The 14,663-nt window shown below is 38.1% G+C and overlaps 1 protein-coding gene across 2 annotated transcripts in view; it reads right to left on the bottom strand.

Annotated features, from left to right (window-relative positions):
• GAS2 (growth arrest specific 2) overlaps window positions 1-14,663 on the bottom strand; it is a 160,519-nt gene that overhangs the window by 78,263 nt on the left and 67,593 nt on the right. For both annotated transcript variants that reach the window (XM_021001994.2, XM_021001995.2), the window contains one exon: window positions 7,537-7,678. In XM_021001994.2, the coding sequence (XP_020857653.1) occupies window positions 7,537-7,678 (142 nt within the window). The remainder of the gene's footprint in view (window positions 1-7,536; window positions 7,679-14,663) is intronic.

Below are 14,663 nucleotides of genomic sequence, written 5' to 3'. Positions count from 1 at the left end.
CTATATATCTATCTATCTATCTATCTATAATATATATACATATATACACACACACATATATACATATGTATACATATATATACATAAATATATATAATACTTTGAAAATGATAGTTCTTTCATGATCAATATAAACATATTAAATACTCTATAGCACCTTTGACACATTTTGGAATCATTGACAAAGAGATAGAAGGGACCTAAGAGGTCATTTAGTCTAATTACCTCATTTTACAGATTAAGAAATTGCGTCCCATTGCTAGCATACTGCCTGGAATATATCAGGCACTCAGTAAACAAATTCATATTGAATTGATTTGACATGGCCTCTCCCAGATATACAGGTGGTTAAGTGGCAGAGCTGGAATTTAAACCCAAGCTTCTTGGCTCCAAAGTACACTATCCATCATAACATGATTTTCCTTCCTATTCTTTTTAGTTTAAAAGTCAATTTATTTAAAATAATGTTGGTAAAAATACTATTTTAGAGTCATATCATACTCAGGTTAAATTAAAAAATGCAGATATTTCAAAGACAATTCTAAAAATTAATTCACGGAGTTTTGGGCTAGAGATGATTCAGAAACACCTGGGTTCAAATACTGCCACTGAAACTTACTAATCACATTTCCCTGAGTAAGTCATTTAACCTCTCTGTCTCAGAGAACTGTTTAAGACATCTCCTCAGTTATAGAATGTATATGCAATTTTTTTCTTCAATGCTCCTTAATATGATGCTTTTGAAATCAGTTGTCACGTGTGCAAAAATTAAAAGGGTTTAACAACACTCCCAATCACTCATAGTGAAAAAGTCCATGGATTTTGGCAGGACTCCTCACTTACTTACCTTTTACATTAGAGACAGGTGAGATGCATTTAGGGGTAAACATGACATTTTACACTTCAATCTTGAAGCAGGTTCTACCACCTAAAAAGCTGCTTCATCCAAAGACATATAAATACATTGTTTTTTGTAATCCCTGGCTTAAACCTTTAGTTCAAAAGAAATTTGTCCTTATACACTGTACATACTTTGTATTCACTGTTTCTTCCCAATAGAATGCATGCTCCTTGAGGGCAAAGACTTTTATTTTTGTCCTTCTATCTCCAGAGAGGGAGTGTGACATAGTGAACAGAAAGCTGGCCTTGAAATCAGGAAGACCTGTATTGACTCTTTCCTCTACTACATACCAGCTATACATTCTGAGATAAGCCACTTAATTTCTTCATCATCTAATAATCATCCTCTAAGACTATACATTTCAGAGAAGGCGCTGACCTGCATTGGACAGGGAGTTTCCTCACCAAAGGAATCAGTCCCTAACTCTATCTCCAATGCACAGCACACTGCCTGGCACATGCTAGGTGCTCAATGAATACCTGAATGGTAAAGATGGATGAGTGAGAGAGCTAATTCCTAAAATCTACCTTCCTTGGAAGTTCCTGTGGCTATATACGTGGTCAAGCTAGCAACAATGGGTGAAAATTGCGAAGCAAAAAATGTAGTCATAGTATAAGAACAAAACTTACCAATATTGAGACATAATCAAACGTGGGATTCCAATCTGTCTCTTGTCCCCAAACCCAGCATGCTGAGCAACATAATGCGATTTTTCCCCCCTTTCCTACTTTTCATTTCAAAGCTATTTTCTATTTAAATAATGTTTGTGAAAAATACTGCTGGTCCAGCCTGTTACTAAAATATTGATATTTTCTTTTATTTTTCCCCCAGATATGACAGCCAGGAAGCTAAATGCTGACATTTCACTCAGAAAAAAAAAAGTTGTCTCCCAAGAATGGCATAAGGAGATAAGCAGCTGGGTTGAATTTGTATGATGGTTTTGAATGGGCTGGGAAGAACTGTATCTCTCCAACAATCAAGAAAGACACGAACAATCAAGCAGACGTGGAGCAAAAAAAAAAAAAAGTTCCGTGCATGCGCGGAGACCGCTGCCAGAGCAAAATAATAACAACCATAATAACACTTATCATTATTATTGCTACCGAATTCCTCTTCCCTATCATGCCCTCCCCCAACACGAGCTTGCTCGTCATTAGGCAGGGTCTAAAGAGAGCTGATTGAGATTTTGTGAATCCAGATTCTCTCCCAAGCAGTTGTGCAAGAAACAAGAACTGGAACAGAAGGATGGCATATCAGTTGCTACAGAGATAAGGACTTATTTTTTTCAAGCTGGAAAGGACCTTTTGAGCAGCTTGAAACAGAGGGCCCTTGATAAGCCCTCAGCACAGTGTGCTGCTTTATCATCCACTCCGGCAGATTTTTCCTTCATCGGAACATCTTTTCATTTTATTTGTTCTTCAGATCACTGGGAAACAAAGGATGTTCTTCGTCTCATTTTCTAGTGAAACGAAAACTGTAAGGGGTGAGGGAGAGGACAGATGGGCGGGAGCAAGGATCTTGCCCTAAATTCCCTTTCGAAAGTGGTGCAAAGACACTTCGAGCATAGTACACAGGGTTATTGTTGTCTTGTTTTTAATGGATTCTCGAATAAGGGTGGCCCAGGGTGTCAGTGAAAGCCCCATCTCTCCTCACCCAGAAGTCCAACAAGAGGAAATCCGCCGGGAAAACAGAATTGATGGGGCTTAGCATTACAATCCAAGGGCGCAGCTGTTTCCCTTCTTGGCATGATCTTAAATTCAACACTCTAAGAATGGTCAGGTTTTTCTTTCTCCCTAGAGACTGTGACCATATCATCTTATTATCTATTTCAGGTTTCTGTGTGTGTGTGTGTGTGTGTGTGTGTCTGTGTGTGTGCTATTGACCCCTATGGTGAAATCTATAGGCACCTTCTCAAAGTAACATATTAAATGCATAAAATAAAATTCACAGGATTGCAAAGGAAGCCAGCTATATTAAAATGTAGTTATCAAAAATATATGTACACATTATTTTTTAAAAATAAAAATACACTAGAAGCACAGTAGATAGAGCGCTGGGCCTAAAGTCAGGAAGACCTGAGATCAAATATGGCCTCAGATACTTACTAGCTGTGTGACCCTGGGCAAGTCACTTAATGGTTTGCCTTAGTTTTCTCATCTGTCAAATGAGCTGGAGAAGGAAATGGCAAACCACTCCAGTATCTTTGCCAAGAAAACCTCAAATGGGGTCGTGAAGAGTCAGACATGACTGAAACAACTGAACAATAATGAAATGCTAGGTTAAGAACCTCTAACCTATTTAGAGCAAGAAAAGTCTCTAAATTTAAATTTAAAAAAAATTCCTAATAGGGAAATCCCTTCTGTTGATGTAAAGACTCTTCTACAACTTTGAGTCTTAAGGAAACACCTGGAGGCCCTAAAACATAGAGACTTGACCAGAGTCACACAACCAGAATGTGTTCTGGGCTGAACTTGAACACAAGGTTTCCTGTCTCTGAAGTCAGCCCTCTATCCACTAAACCAAGTTAACTTTCCAGCTACTGATGCAATAACAAAATAAATAAACAAACACTATGTGTATTAAAAAGGGAAAGATTGTAACTAGACTGGGAAATTATTGAAAGAAATTAAACTTATGTTTGTTTTACCTTTTCCTCTAATGCTAAATCTTTTTGTATACATAAGCAATTTGAGGGGTATGCAAACCTGTTATTTCATTGCTATAAGGAAGTGGTAAGAAACTCCCTCCACCAAGGAAGATCAGCAGTAGTTTTCCAACTTAGAACATTTAAGAGTTTTTGAGGAAGATTGAGAGCCTAAGTGCCTAAGCAAGGGTTCTGTGTCTCGTGGGCCCTTTTGGCATTTAGGTGACATCTATGGAACCCTTCTCAGAATAATGTTTCAGTGAATAAGATGAAATACCTAGGATCACAAAGGAAAGTAATTATATTGAAATTCAGGCATCAAAATGTATATTAAGAAAAAAAAAGTTCAAGGACTAGGGTTCCTTAGTCCCCTGACCCTAAAGTTACCCAGCCAGCAGGTGCCAGGAGCAAATCTTAAATCGAGATCTTCCTGACCTCAAAGCCACCTATCCATCCACTATACAATGTTATCTCTAATAATCTATGATTTCATTGATAGAGGGACTTCTCTTGGGAGGAAGCTCCCTCTATCGGGGCAGATCAACACTAAATGGTTAAGTTACTTGCCCAATATCACTTAAACTAATTAAGACAAACACACTTTTTATTAATTGAAGCATCTGAAATTTGGTCAGTATGGATTCTCCCTCCACCCACACAGGCTGTAACCCTTAATTAATTAATAGAATATCTTGGAAAGTTGCTATGGCTGAAACCTCCAATCCTCTGGAGATAACTTGATAATGAACCTGTCTGAATTTAGCTAGGATGGCCCTCAGACAATATGAGGTAAAGCCCATCCTCGGGTCCACACTCTAAGACTATGTACCTTAACCTTGAATCCACATACCTTAAGACATTCATAAACTTGGATAGGAAAAAAAATCATCTTTATTTCAATGTGTTTTTATTTCTTTGTAATCCATGTATTTTACTTTATACTTTTAGAGACATTATTGTAAGAAGGGGTCCATAAGCTGTACCAGAATGCCAAAGGGGTCCATGACACAAATAAGGTAAAGGATATCTGATCTAAAGTTTTCTTGTTTGGCAAGTGCATATGATTAATAATAATAATAATATTAATAAACATTTATATAATTCTATGTGCCAAATCCTTTACTTCTGATTATTTCACTTGATCCTCACAATAACTCTGGGAACTTGGTGCAATTATTATCCCCATTTTATGGCTGAAGAAAATGAGACAAACATAAATTGACCTCTCAGGTCACGCAGCTAGTAACATCAGAGGCCAGATTTGTACTTGGGTCTTCCTGACTCTAAGCCCAGCCCTCTATCCACTGCACCACCTAGCTATCTCACATTCCCCTACTGCACTGTAGCATTAGAGAACTCTGAATGACCTGAATGGCACTATGGAGCATTAGAATAGGAACTGAACAGACACATTTATCCAAACGTAGAAACTGCTTTATCATGTAGACAATATTCAAAGTTAATGTTTTTGTATGATGACCTTCCTGATTGCTATACATTTAATATGTCTCTAAGTCTTCCATTCTAGTTTTGCTTAAAGTAAGGCCATGGAGCTGGAGACCTTTGGTTTTTTTCTTTGTAGTCCCAGCTTGTAGTACAGTGCCTTGCTCATAGTAAGCAGAGTGGCAGGTGGCAGAGTGGATAAAGCACTGGGTCTGGAGTCAGGAAGACTCATATTCCTGAATTTAAATCTGGCCTCAGACCTTACTAGCTATGTGACTGTGGCCATGTCAATTAATCCTATTTGCCTCAGTTTACTCATCTGTAAAATGAGCTAGAGAAGGAAATGGCAAAACACCCCAGAATCTTTGCCAAGAAAACCCCAAATGGGTTACAAGGAATCAGAAATGACTGAACAGCAGCAAGAAATAAATACTTGCTGATTGATGGACATTTCATAATTCCTTCTAGCTGCAAAGATTAAATGAAGACACAGTTATTACAGATTCTCCAATATCGATGCTACTCTACTCTAGGAATAGTAGATAGAGTATCAGCCTCAGAGGAAGAAAGACTGTTCAAGTCCCATTTCTGAAACTTACTGGCTGGGCCAATCACTCAAACCTCTCAGTATCAGATGGTAACTCTCAAGAATATGCATTGCAGAAGAGTTGCCAAAGTGCATTGGAAGAGGGAGTTTCCTCACTGGGTACTCTCTGTACCAAACAAAATCCCAAGTCCAGACGATGGCGGGGGGGGGGGGAGTCAGAAAGTACAGAAGATTTCATAGTGAGAAGAGTTTTGAAGCCATGGACCAAGATCTGAATCTTATCTTTTGTACTTATCACCTCTATGACCTGGAGCAAGTCACCTCATTTTTCTTGGTTTCCTCAACTGCTAATTTAAGGTGTTGGATTAACAAACAATCTCTTAACATTCTGTCCAGCGCTAAACCCATGACCCTGTATTACTTCCCTGAATTTGACAGATGTTGGTGTTTCACTGTCATGTGTTGTAGTTCTACAAGGACGTATCTTAAAGGATATTTAGCCATGGGTTTTTGGTTTTGCTTCCGTTCCTTCTTGAACTGAGTTGAAGAAGGGCGATACTTATTTGTGGGTTATTTTTACTAGGATTTCTTTTTTTTTTTTAAAGACGGAAGTCCAACTCAAATGAAAGTGTGCTTTCTTCTGTTTCTTCCCGTTCCTCACTTGTTTCTGTTCCACTATCCATGGCATATCTGATAACAATGGATCTGTGAGACTGAACCCTTGATCCAAGAAGAGAGGACCTTAAAACATGGAATTATAAGCTCCTTGAGGCCAAAGCTTGCTTTCATTTTTGTCTTTGTATTCCTAATGCCTAGCACAATGTCTAGTAGGTGCCTAATAGATGCTTGTTGAATTGTATTGAATTGAATCTTCTCTCACTAAGAGGTGGTAAGAGGCCAGTCCAACTGCCTTGAACAGAATTCACCAAAAGAGAAAAAAAATTTTTTCTCAGTAAAGCATGAAGTGTCTGTTCTATTCTTTCTTCAAATACTTCTCAATTTGACTTTTGATAATTATGTAGGTTACAAGGTAGGTGAAAGTTTCCACAGTTTTTACAGCTGGAAAGAATCAACCACTATTCTCAATTGGAACATTGGAATGTTCAACACAGGTAAATTGCTCATAAAGACTAATGATACAATTTCATCCCAAGTTCACATATCCCCTCAATTCTGCCTTGCCTTATTAACAGTTTTATTTTTCAGAAGGAGAACTTTGTGCTCCTATTCCCTTTTCTAATCTTTTTCCTGCAAGGTAAACAATAATAACTGGGAACTATGATGTTTAGCCACCTGTGAAAGTTCAGAATTTTAATAATATAACGTACCTAAAGAGGTGATTATGATAGTTAATAACTTGTGAAATGATCAGTGAGCCTCTAGGTCAGGGGTTCTTAACCTGGGATCTGTGATTTTGTTGCGTTTTTTTTTTAAATTTTCTTAATTATATTTCAAAGTTTCCTTTGATGTCCTTTGCATTTTATTTTATGCATTTAAAAAGATTATTCTGAAATGGGGTCCAGAGGCTTCACCAGACAGCCAAAGCGGTCATGACACAAAAAAAGTTAGGAACTCCTGCCTTAGAATCATAGCTATAGAGCTTGAAGGTACTTGAGGTCTCAGCTAACCCACTCTTCCCTAACTTAGATTCTTTAGTTTGTAAATAAATTTATTTTTTATTACAAACTTAAAAAATCCATCCTGCATTTTTGAGATGAAGAAATTGAGCCCAGAGAGGTTAAAGTGATTTGCCCAAAGCTAGAACACTAGCCAGTGGTGGAGTCCAGAATCTGCTATAAGCTATATGACCTCAAACCCAGGGCTCTATTCACTCTGCCACACTGCCTCCTCTTATGAGAAAAGAAAAAAAAGAAAAAGAAAAGATGATATTCGTTAACCAGTTGAGGTTTTTCGTTTATTTTTTTTTCTGCCCATCAATGAAAGGCTCATCAGGCTCTTCAGATTATACGAATCACCTTGGATTCAGAAGCAGATACATACCCAAACCTTCTGATTCAAAGAGGCATGTTTCGTCCACCCCTACATCTCGGCACCAGGATAAGAAATTGGCTGTGTTGTCTCTGGCAAAGAAGGATCCTGAAGGTGCACTGGCTTTGCATGGAATCTTCCTCATGGGCAGGCACTGTGGAAACAAAGAAATCTCACTCTGCTGGGAACACATCTGGTCAAATCATCCTAGGAGTGCATGTCAAAGAGCCATTTATGTGTACCATGAAACTCCCTTACAATGATCTCATCTCTAATGATTCCTTGCGCAGACCTGTAGGAAGGGAAATGAAATGCCAATGAAACTGATACGGTGACCCACGGTGTGTGAAAACCTGTCCCCATCAAAGACTAAGCATTATTGGGACCACGCATTTTAAGCCTCAAACAGGAAAGGCCTGGGGGCCCTTATCCTGTCTCTATTCCTTCCTCTTTCCTTTCTTCTCTGATATTTTCCCTTGGGAGACTCTAGATAAGCAGTTCACTTGATATCACTATCTGCAGTTTCTTTCCAGATATTTGCTATTTACTTATCTCTGTACATGATCTCCAACCCCCATAGAACATAAAGTCCATTAAAGGCAGGATCTGTTTTGCTTTTGTCTTTTTATCCTCAGCACCTGGCCCGGTGTAGACATTTAATAAGGTTGTCAAATGAGTGAGCAGAGCCTCTGATGCAAATAAAAACCTCAAATGCCTTCATGGATTTTATTTGCCTATAGTCAGGTATTGCTGCCTAGACATCATATGTACACAGAAAAAGGATCATGCTGGAAGGGACATCCAGAATGGCCCCAACCCCTTACTCTCTTGAACCCATATTAAAGAAAGATTATTATTTAGGATCTTCAAGGAATGGAATTCTCTAATTTTTCTCCAAATTCACCACTTCAGAGTCTATTGGACTGCTCTATACAAATTTCCAATCTGTACTATTTCATTTATCCCCAAACGTAGCAGTCTTGCTCCATGGCATTCTGTAGGAAAGAAGAGAAAATAATACAGATAAAGGCAAGGTGTGAACTTGACCTAACTAGCTTATTAAGTTAACCATTTTTGAGAATTTTGTCCTGGAAATCATATGAAGAAATTAATGATAGAATATGACTAATTAATACATTGATCCAATGTAAAAAAAAATTAAATGCAAATTTCAGGTAAGTACCTTGATAATTCAGGGCTAAATTAACAAGAGAAAAAAGTCTTTGAACTGGCCAGATAGTCAAGGCAGAGTTATTTTTGTGAATTATGTTAGTAGAATAATTGCTTCAATTCTCTACTTCACTTTGTATGTGCAGCTATAAATGCTCTTGATGAGGTTAAAATGGTTGTGAAAAATTAATAGAAGAGACAAGTAAAATTGTTTAATATAGTCCTGCAAAAAAATCAAATATTCTATGACCTTTTCCTAGTCTTCCAGCCCAGTGACTTTATGGCTATGTGTACTTAAATGAAATTTTCAGTTATTTGAATAAAAAATTCAGTTACTCATCCAGTTTGACAAACTTCTAAAAACATACTACTAAAATACCTACTATGTGTACTTTACTTGCTGCTGGGATGCAAAAATAAAGTAAAACCTCAAGCAGATTGTTTCTACAGTCTTCTAGGAAGGAATGTAGTGTATATAAAGGTGAATAAATGTAAGACAAATTGAGAGGAGAGAAAACACTAACAACTTAGGTGGCGGGATGGGGAGAGAGACATATCAGGAAATGCTTCCCACAGGTGCCACCAAGCCTGAACCTTGAAGGAAACTAAGGATGCTAGAAAGAGGTTTATTTTAACACTTAAAGAATAGGGATAGAATCATTTATCCAAAGAACGCAACTAGTTTGGTGAATATGAATTTTTATGTTCAAATGACTTTAATTTATTAATTATTTTGTGCATAAAATTAACTTCAGATTGGAGTGATTCCCCACAAATAGTTAATTCCAAAAATACAGTCAACAAGAGGCAGCATGGTAGAGTGAAGTAAGTTCTGCCTTATTTGGAGTGAGAAAGACTTGGGTTCAAATGATGCTTCAGCTACTTTTTAGTTATGTAATCCCAGGCATGACTTATCAGTTCTGTGCCTCAGTTTCCTCATCTGTAAAATTAGGGTATTGGCCTCAATTGCCTATATCAACCCTTCTAGTTCTAAATCCATGATACTAAGATATAGAAAGAAAACTGACTCCCACATGATTTAATATCGCACTCTGTGGTATTTCTCTCTCCCAACCATGGTCCTGTGGTATACTATTGAGAGAAAATGGAAGGGTTTCCCAGCCCTAAGCCTTATAATCAGTCTCTAGAGTTTCTATTTCATCTTCCAGACCCTATAATTTACAACTCGGCTATTCACTTTTTTTGACTCCATGAGCCTCCAGATTACCCTCCCAATTGCTAATGACAATGTCAAAATTGTTGCATTTTAGTATTGTTAGTTATGGAGTTCTAATATAAAAGTGAACTATTATCATTCAGAGTAGTGGTAGTAGCAGTCATTGCTTTGAATTCTCTCCCTAACTCTTATGTTTGTGAAGCTATAAGAACATAGGATCACATGAGATCTATCTTAATCCCCACCATTGCTAGCATTCCCTTCCCAAATATTCCTTTTTTATTTACTTATCTGCACACATATTGTCTTCCCCAGTGGAATATAAGCTTCTTGAGGTCAGGAACTTATGAACTTATGAACGTATGAACTTAATGAATGCTTGTTGGATGAAAGGAGGGATGTAATTTTAAGGGAGAAGATAATGAATTCCATGTTGGAAATTTTGAGTTAGAATGTCAATGGGATATCCAGGAGAGATATCAAATAGGCAATTGGTGATATGGAACTGGACTTCAGGATTTAGAGAGAAGCATCATGGATTCATGGGTAGAGAGCCATCCTCAAAGTCAGGAACACCTGGGTTCAAGATCTATCTCTACTACATCCTGACTGTAGGGGAGTAGGCAAGTCATTTGACCTCTGCATGCTGTAGGCATCTCTCCCAGACTATAATTTGCAGAGCAGCTGCCAATTTGCATTGGCAGAGGGAGTTTCCTCCATGGGAGTTTTCTATGCCAATGAAATCATAGGTCCAGACCAATTTTTATATAGATTTGGAACTCAGGCAACTTCACATATCAAAATGGATTGAAAATTTTACTTGGTTATTTTACTATAACTTACAGGATACACCTAACTTGTGAGATATTTACAAAATATATTCACATATTATGTATATATTCATATATTCTGTACATATATTCTGTGCATCATGAGTACCTATATACCACATGTGGATGCATATAGACAGGTATACTATTTATAGTGACAAATATACTGTACATCTTCTTATAGCTCTATTGATAAAAATCTTTGGAAAGATATCCTCTCTGGGTCTTGGTTTCTTCATCTTGAAATGAGGGTATTGGATTAGAAGATTGCTAAAATCCTTTCCCTCCTTAAATCCTATAATCATATGAGGAGAGGCCAAGGACAAGTAAATTATTTAGAGCTTTACAATAGAGAGCTAACACTACCAGGAATACTGCAATATCTTTATCTTCCTACCAACAAAGATATTCCTGGGGAGAGATTTAATTCTATGGGCATACTTACCTACAAAAAAAGACCCCAAAAACCAGAAGTGGTAGGTGCTAAGAAATTGGTTAGTGCAGCCTGGAAAATATGATATTGAGAAGTCACTTGCATGAGCTTTGACCCAACAAATAAAATGCAATTAATCTTTTCTACAAGATTGTTAAAGCATTGAGTTCTCTATATAAACATAGATGTCATTCTTCCTGGAAAATTCTTCGCTCTAGTGTGAAAAAGCATGACAGCAGTTTTTGGCAAGTTAAAGTAGAGCTAGCTATCAAAACACCATAACTTAGGAATCCAGAGGAAACACTAGTTTAGTCATACAACCTGGCAAAGAAGGCGATTTATGGAGCATCTCTGTCTGTTCTGGAGGTGGTAGTTAGATTTAAGTCTTTAGGCTTGCCAGATAGCATCTCTGGCCATTTCCACCTATACTTATCCAAGACAAAGCATTTTAGTAGCTAGAATTTGTTAAATAACTCCAAACAATTTAAATCATCCTGAACATCTCACCTAAAATATCTACAAATCATGTCATATTGGCTGAACGGTTGTTGCCCAACCCCCTTAAAATTCAGGATTCAGTAAGAGACCTATGTCAGAGGTCATCTTTTTTGTAGGATTGTAGCTTCCCTCAACTAGAAGCCAAAAGGTCAGCCAAATGACCAATGCTTATGATCAATGCGTTTGTGAACAAATATTTTCAAAGGGAAATCAATGAATGTCCTTGCAAAGGACTCTATCATGGTGACATTGGATCATTTTAGAATTAGAAAAAAACCTTTTGCTTCATTATTATCCATACAATTTCAAGGTATCTAGAGGAGGGTCTTCAATATGTTATGTGGACCCCCATGGAGAATTTACAAGAAGATATTGGCAAGAGTTTTCTTTGATGAGCTATTATCAGTGGGTTTAAGTCAGCATCTTTGGATAGAGTACATGCATCAGTAAGTTCACAGATGAAAGTATGGCTTTAAATTTTTTGCTGTACATTTTTATGAAACACCTGCAAAGCAGGTGATAGCAGTGATGTCAGATGATGATTGCTCCCTCTGCATAGTATGCTTTGGAGATATTTTATATAAGATGTTCAAGAATGATTTGAATTGCCTTACCATTTAAAAAATACATCCTAGCTACAAAAATGTTCTGTTTGGACCAAGGCTAGAAGTTGCCAGAGGTTCTGTTTGGCAGGGCACAAAAGTATGAATCTTGCTGTGATGAGGACCCTTTCAGCTATGTAGTCCTGTCATTTTATAAATCTACATAAAAATCAAATATTCTAAGAGAGAAATGAGCTTTGAAATCTCTCAATAAAACTGTATTATCCAATTCAACAATTCACCAAGCATTAATCAAGTAGTTGGTTTATAACAAGCACAGCACTACGTGCTAGGGATACAAAGACATACATTTAAATAGATTTTGCCTGTCAGTGTGCTCACGTTTGACTTGGGAGAAAAAACATGTGCACATGACTTCCCTCAAGAAAGTTTAGTCAATGGGTTTGAGCCCCTAATCCAAGTCCAACTCGGACTCTGATGCCAATAGCCTCCAAAACAAAGTTCACCTCCAAAGCTGTATCAAACCTATTTTTACGTGCCCCAAAATTATTTATTCTCATCCAACTTGTTCCATCAGACCCACTTATGATAGGTGCTTTACACAAAGGCTGGTTCCAAGTTAACCCAGATTTCTAAGTCACACTTTAGAAATAATCCAAACTTTAAATTCCGCTTACCAGACAGAGATAATAAACCAAAGCACTTGACCAGAACAACAAGGACTCAAGTGGTCAAAACATTCTCATCCTTGATATAAACTAGTAAAAACAAACTTTCTTTATTAAAAAAAATCTTATTTCCAATCCTATAAAAAGAGTTCAAGAATTTTAACACATTGAACATAGTGGCTACAGTTGTGTTAAAAATACAGGAATATATTGCTAAGTCAATATGAGGTATAATACAGAGAAAACACCAGTTACCCTGAAAAAAGTCAATCAACAAACATTTCTTAAGCATCTACTATGTGCTAGGCACTGTGCCAACTGTTGGGGATATAGAGAAAAACAAAAAGTCAGTATGGGCTCTCAAGAAGCTCACATTCTAATGAAGGAGAGAATATCAACCAAATATGTATAAATAGTCTATACACAGGATAAATTGGAGATAATCAATAGTGGGAAAGGACTAGAATTAATAGATATTAGGAAAAAAGCCCCTGTAGAAAGTGGGATATTGGCTGGGACTAGCAGGAAATTTAAGATGTCTGTTGGACAATTGTCAATGTGAGAGATAAGGTCAGGGATGCACAGAGATGATAATGGAAGCCGTGGCAGCTGACCACTCACCTAAGAGCAACCTCCTTCTAGGAGCAAGGAGTTGCCCATTTACCACACCTGAGCCCACTTTCTCTTGGACTCTATGTATTAGAAGGCAAGTGTGTCACAGACTTTTGGAGTATAGGGGTGGATTTTTGTAACAACTATACCAACTCTTCCAATAAAGTCAATACTCCCTTTCTAAAAACTGGTTAACTAGGGCTTACTTATTGGTAACAAGTGATTATCATGGCAGGAACCATACTGATTGGGGCACTAGCCTAAGGCTAAGCTTAGAGCCCAACGTCCACACAGTAGCCAAGTTCTGGGAATTGAGCTCCTCAATATGAGTGAGAGTTGGGATAATAGCTCTAGTGCATGTGAATACTTCTGCTTCTACTGAGAGGCAGCTGTGAGGTGGAGCCAATATAGCATAGAAAAGGCAGCTACTCGCCTGAGCTCTCCCCCAAGCCCCTCCAAACACTTTTAAATAAAGCTATGGAACAATTCCTGGAGCAGCAGAACCCACAGAAGGATGGGGTGAAATAATATTCCAGCCAAAGAAAAGTCAGAAGGTCAGCAGGAAAGGTCTGTAACACTTGGGTGAGAGTGCAGCAGAGTCCAGCACAGACCCAGCCCCAGCAAACCTGGAGCAGGCCACAGGAGGCACTGAATCAGCAACAGCAGCTGCTGCTTCTGAAGCTCTCTGCCCACAGATGGTAAAGAGGTGAATCAATTGGTCAGAAGGAGATTACAGAGGTCTCTTTGCTGGCACTAAAGCAGAACTCTGTTGCTTTGCCTAGGTCACAGTCCTGGGTGGCAGTTCCAGGATGCTGTAGCACACAAGAGCTTGAGGCCACAGGGGAGTGGGGTCCCTCATCAAAGTTCCAGGGCAGAACTTGTGGTCACTCACAGATCAGAGCAAAGGCCAGGAAAGTAGTAAACATACCTCTCCTTAGATCATACCACCTTGGGAAAACTGACAACTAACAGATCCCTGGAATTATCTCTGTAAACAGCTGCACAAACCCCCTGAAGCTTGGGACAGTGCACCCTCCACCCCAGAAGCAGAGCCCTACTTTAACAAAGAGTTAAAAGTAAAGAAATAGCCTGGGGAAACGAGCAAACAAGGGGAAAAAACTCTGACTATAGAAAGTTACTATAGTGACAAAGAAGATCAAAACACACATTCAGAAGACAACAAAGTCA

Source organism: Phascolarctos cinereus, unplaced genomic scaffold (assembly GCF_003287225.1).
Source record: "Phascolarctos cinereus isolate Bilbo 61053 unplaced genomic scaffold, phaCin_HiC Scaffold_9;HRSCAF=440, whole genome shotgun sequence".
NCBI lineage: Eukaryota > Metazoa > Chordata > Mammalia > Diprotodontia > Phascolarctidae > Phascolarctos > Phascolarctos cinereus.
Note: the sequence above shows the minus strand (reverse complement) of the source record. Positions and strands in the feature narration are given on the sequence as shown.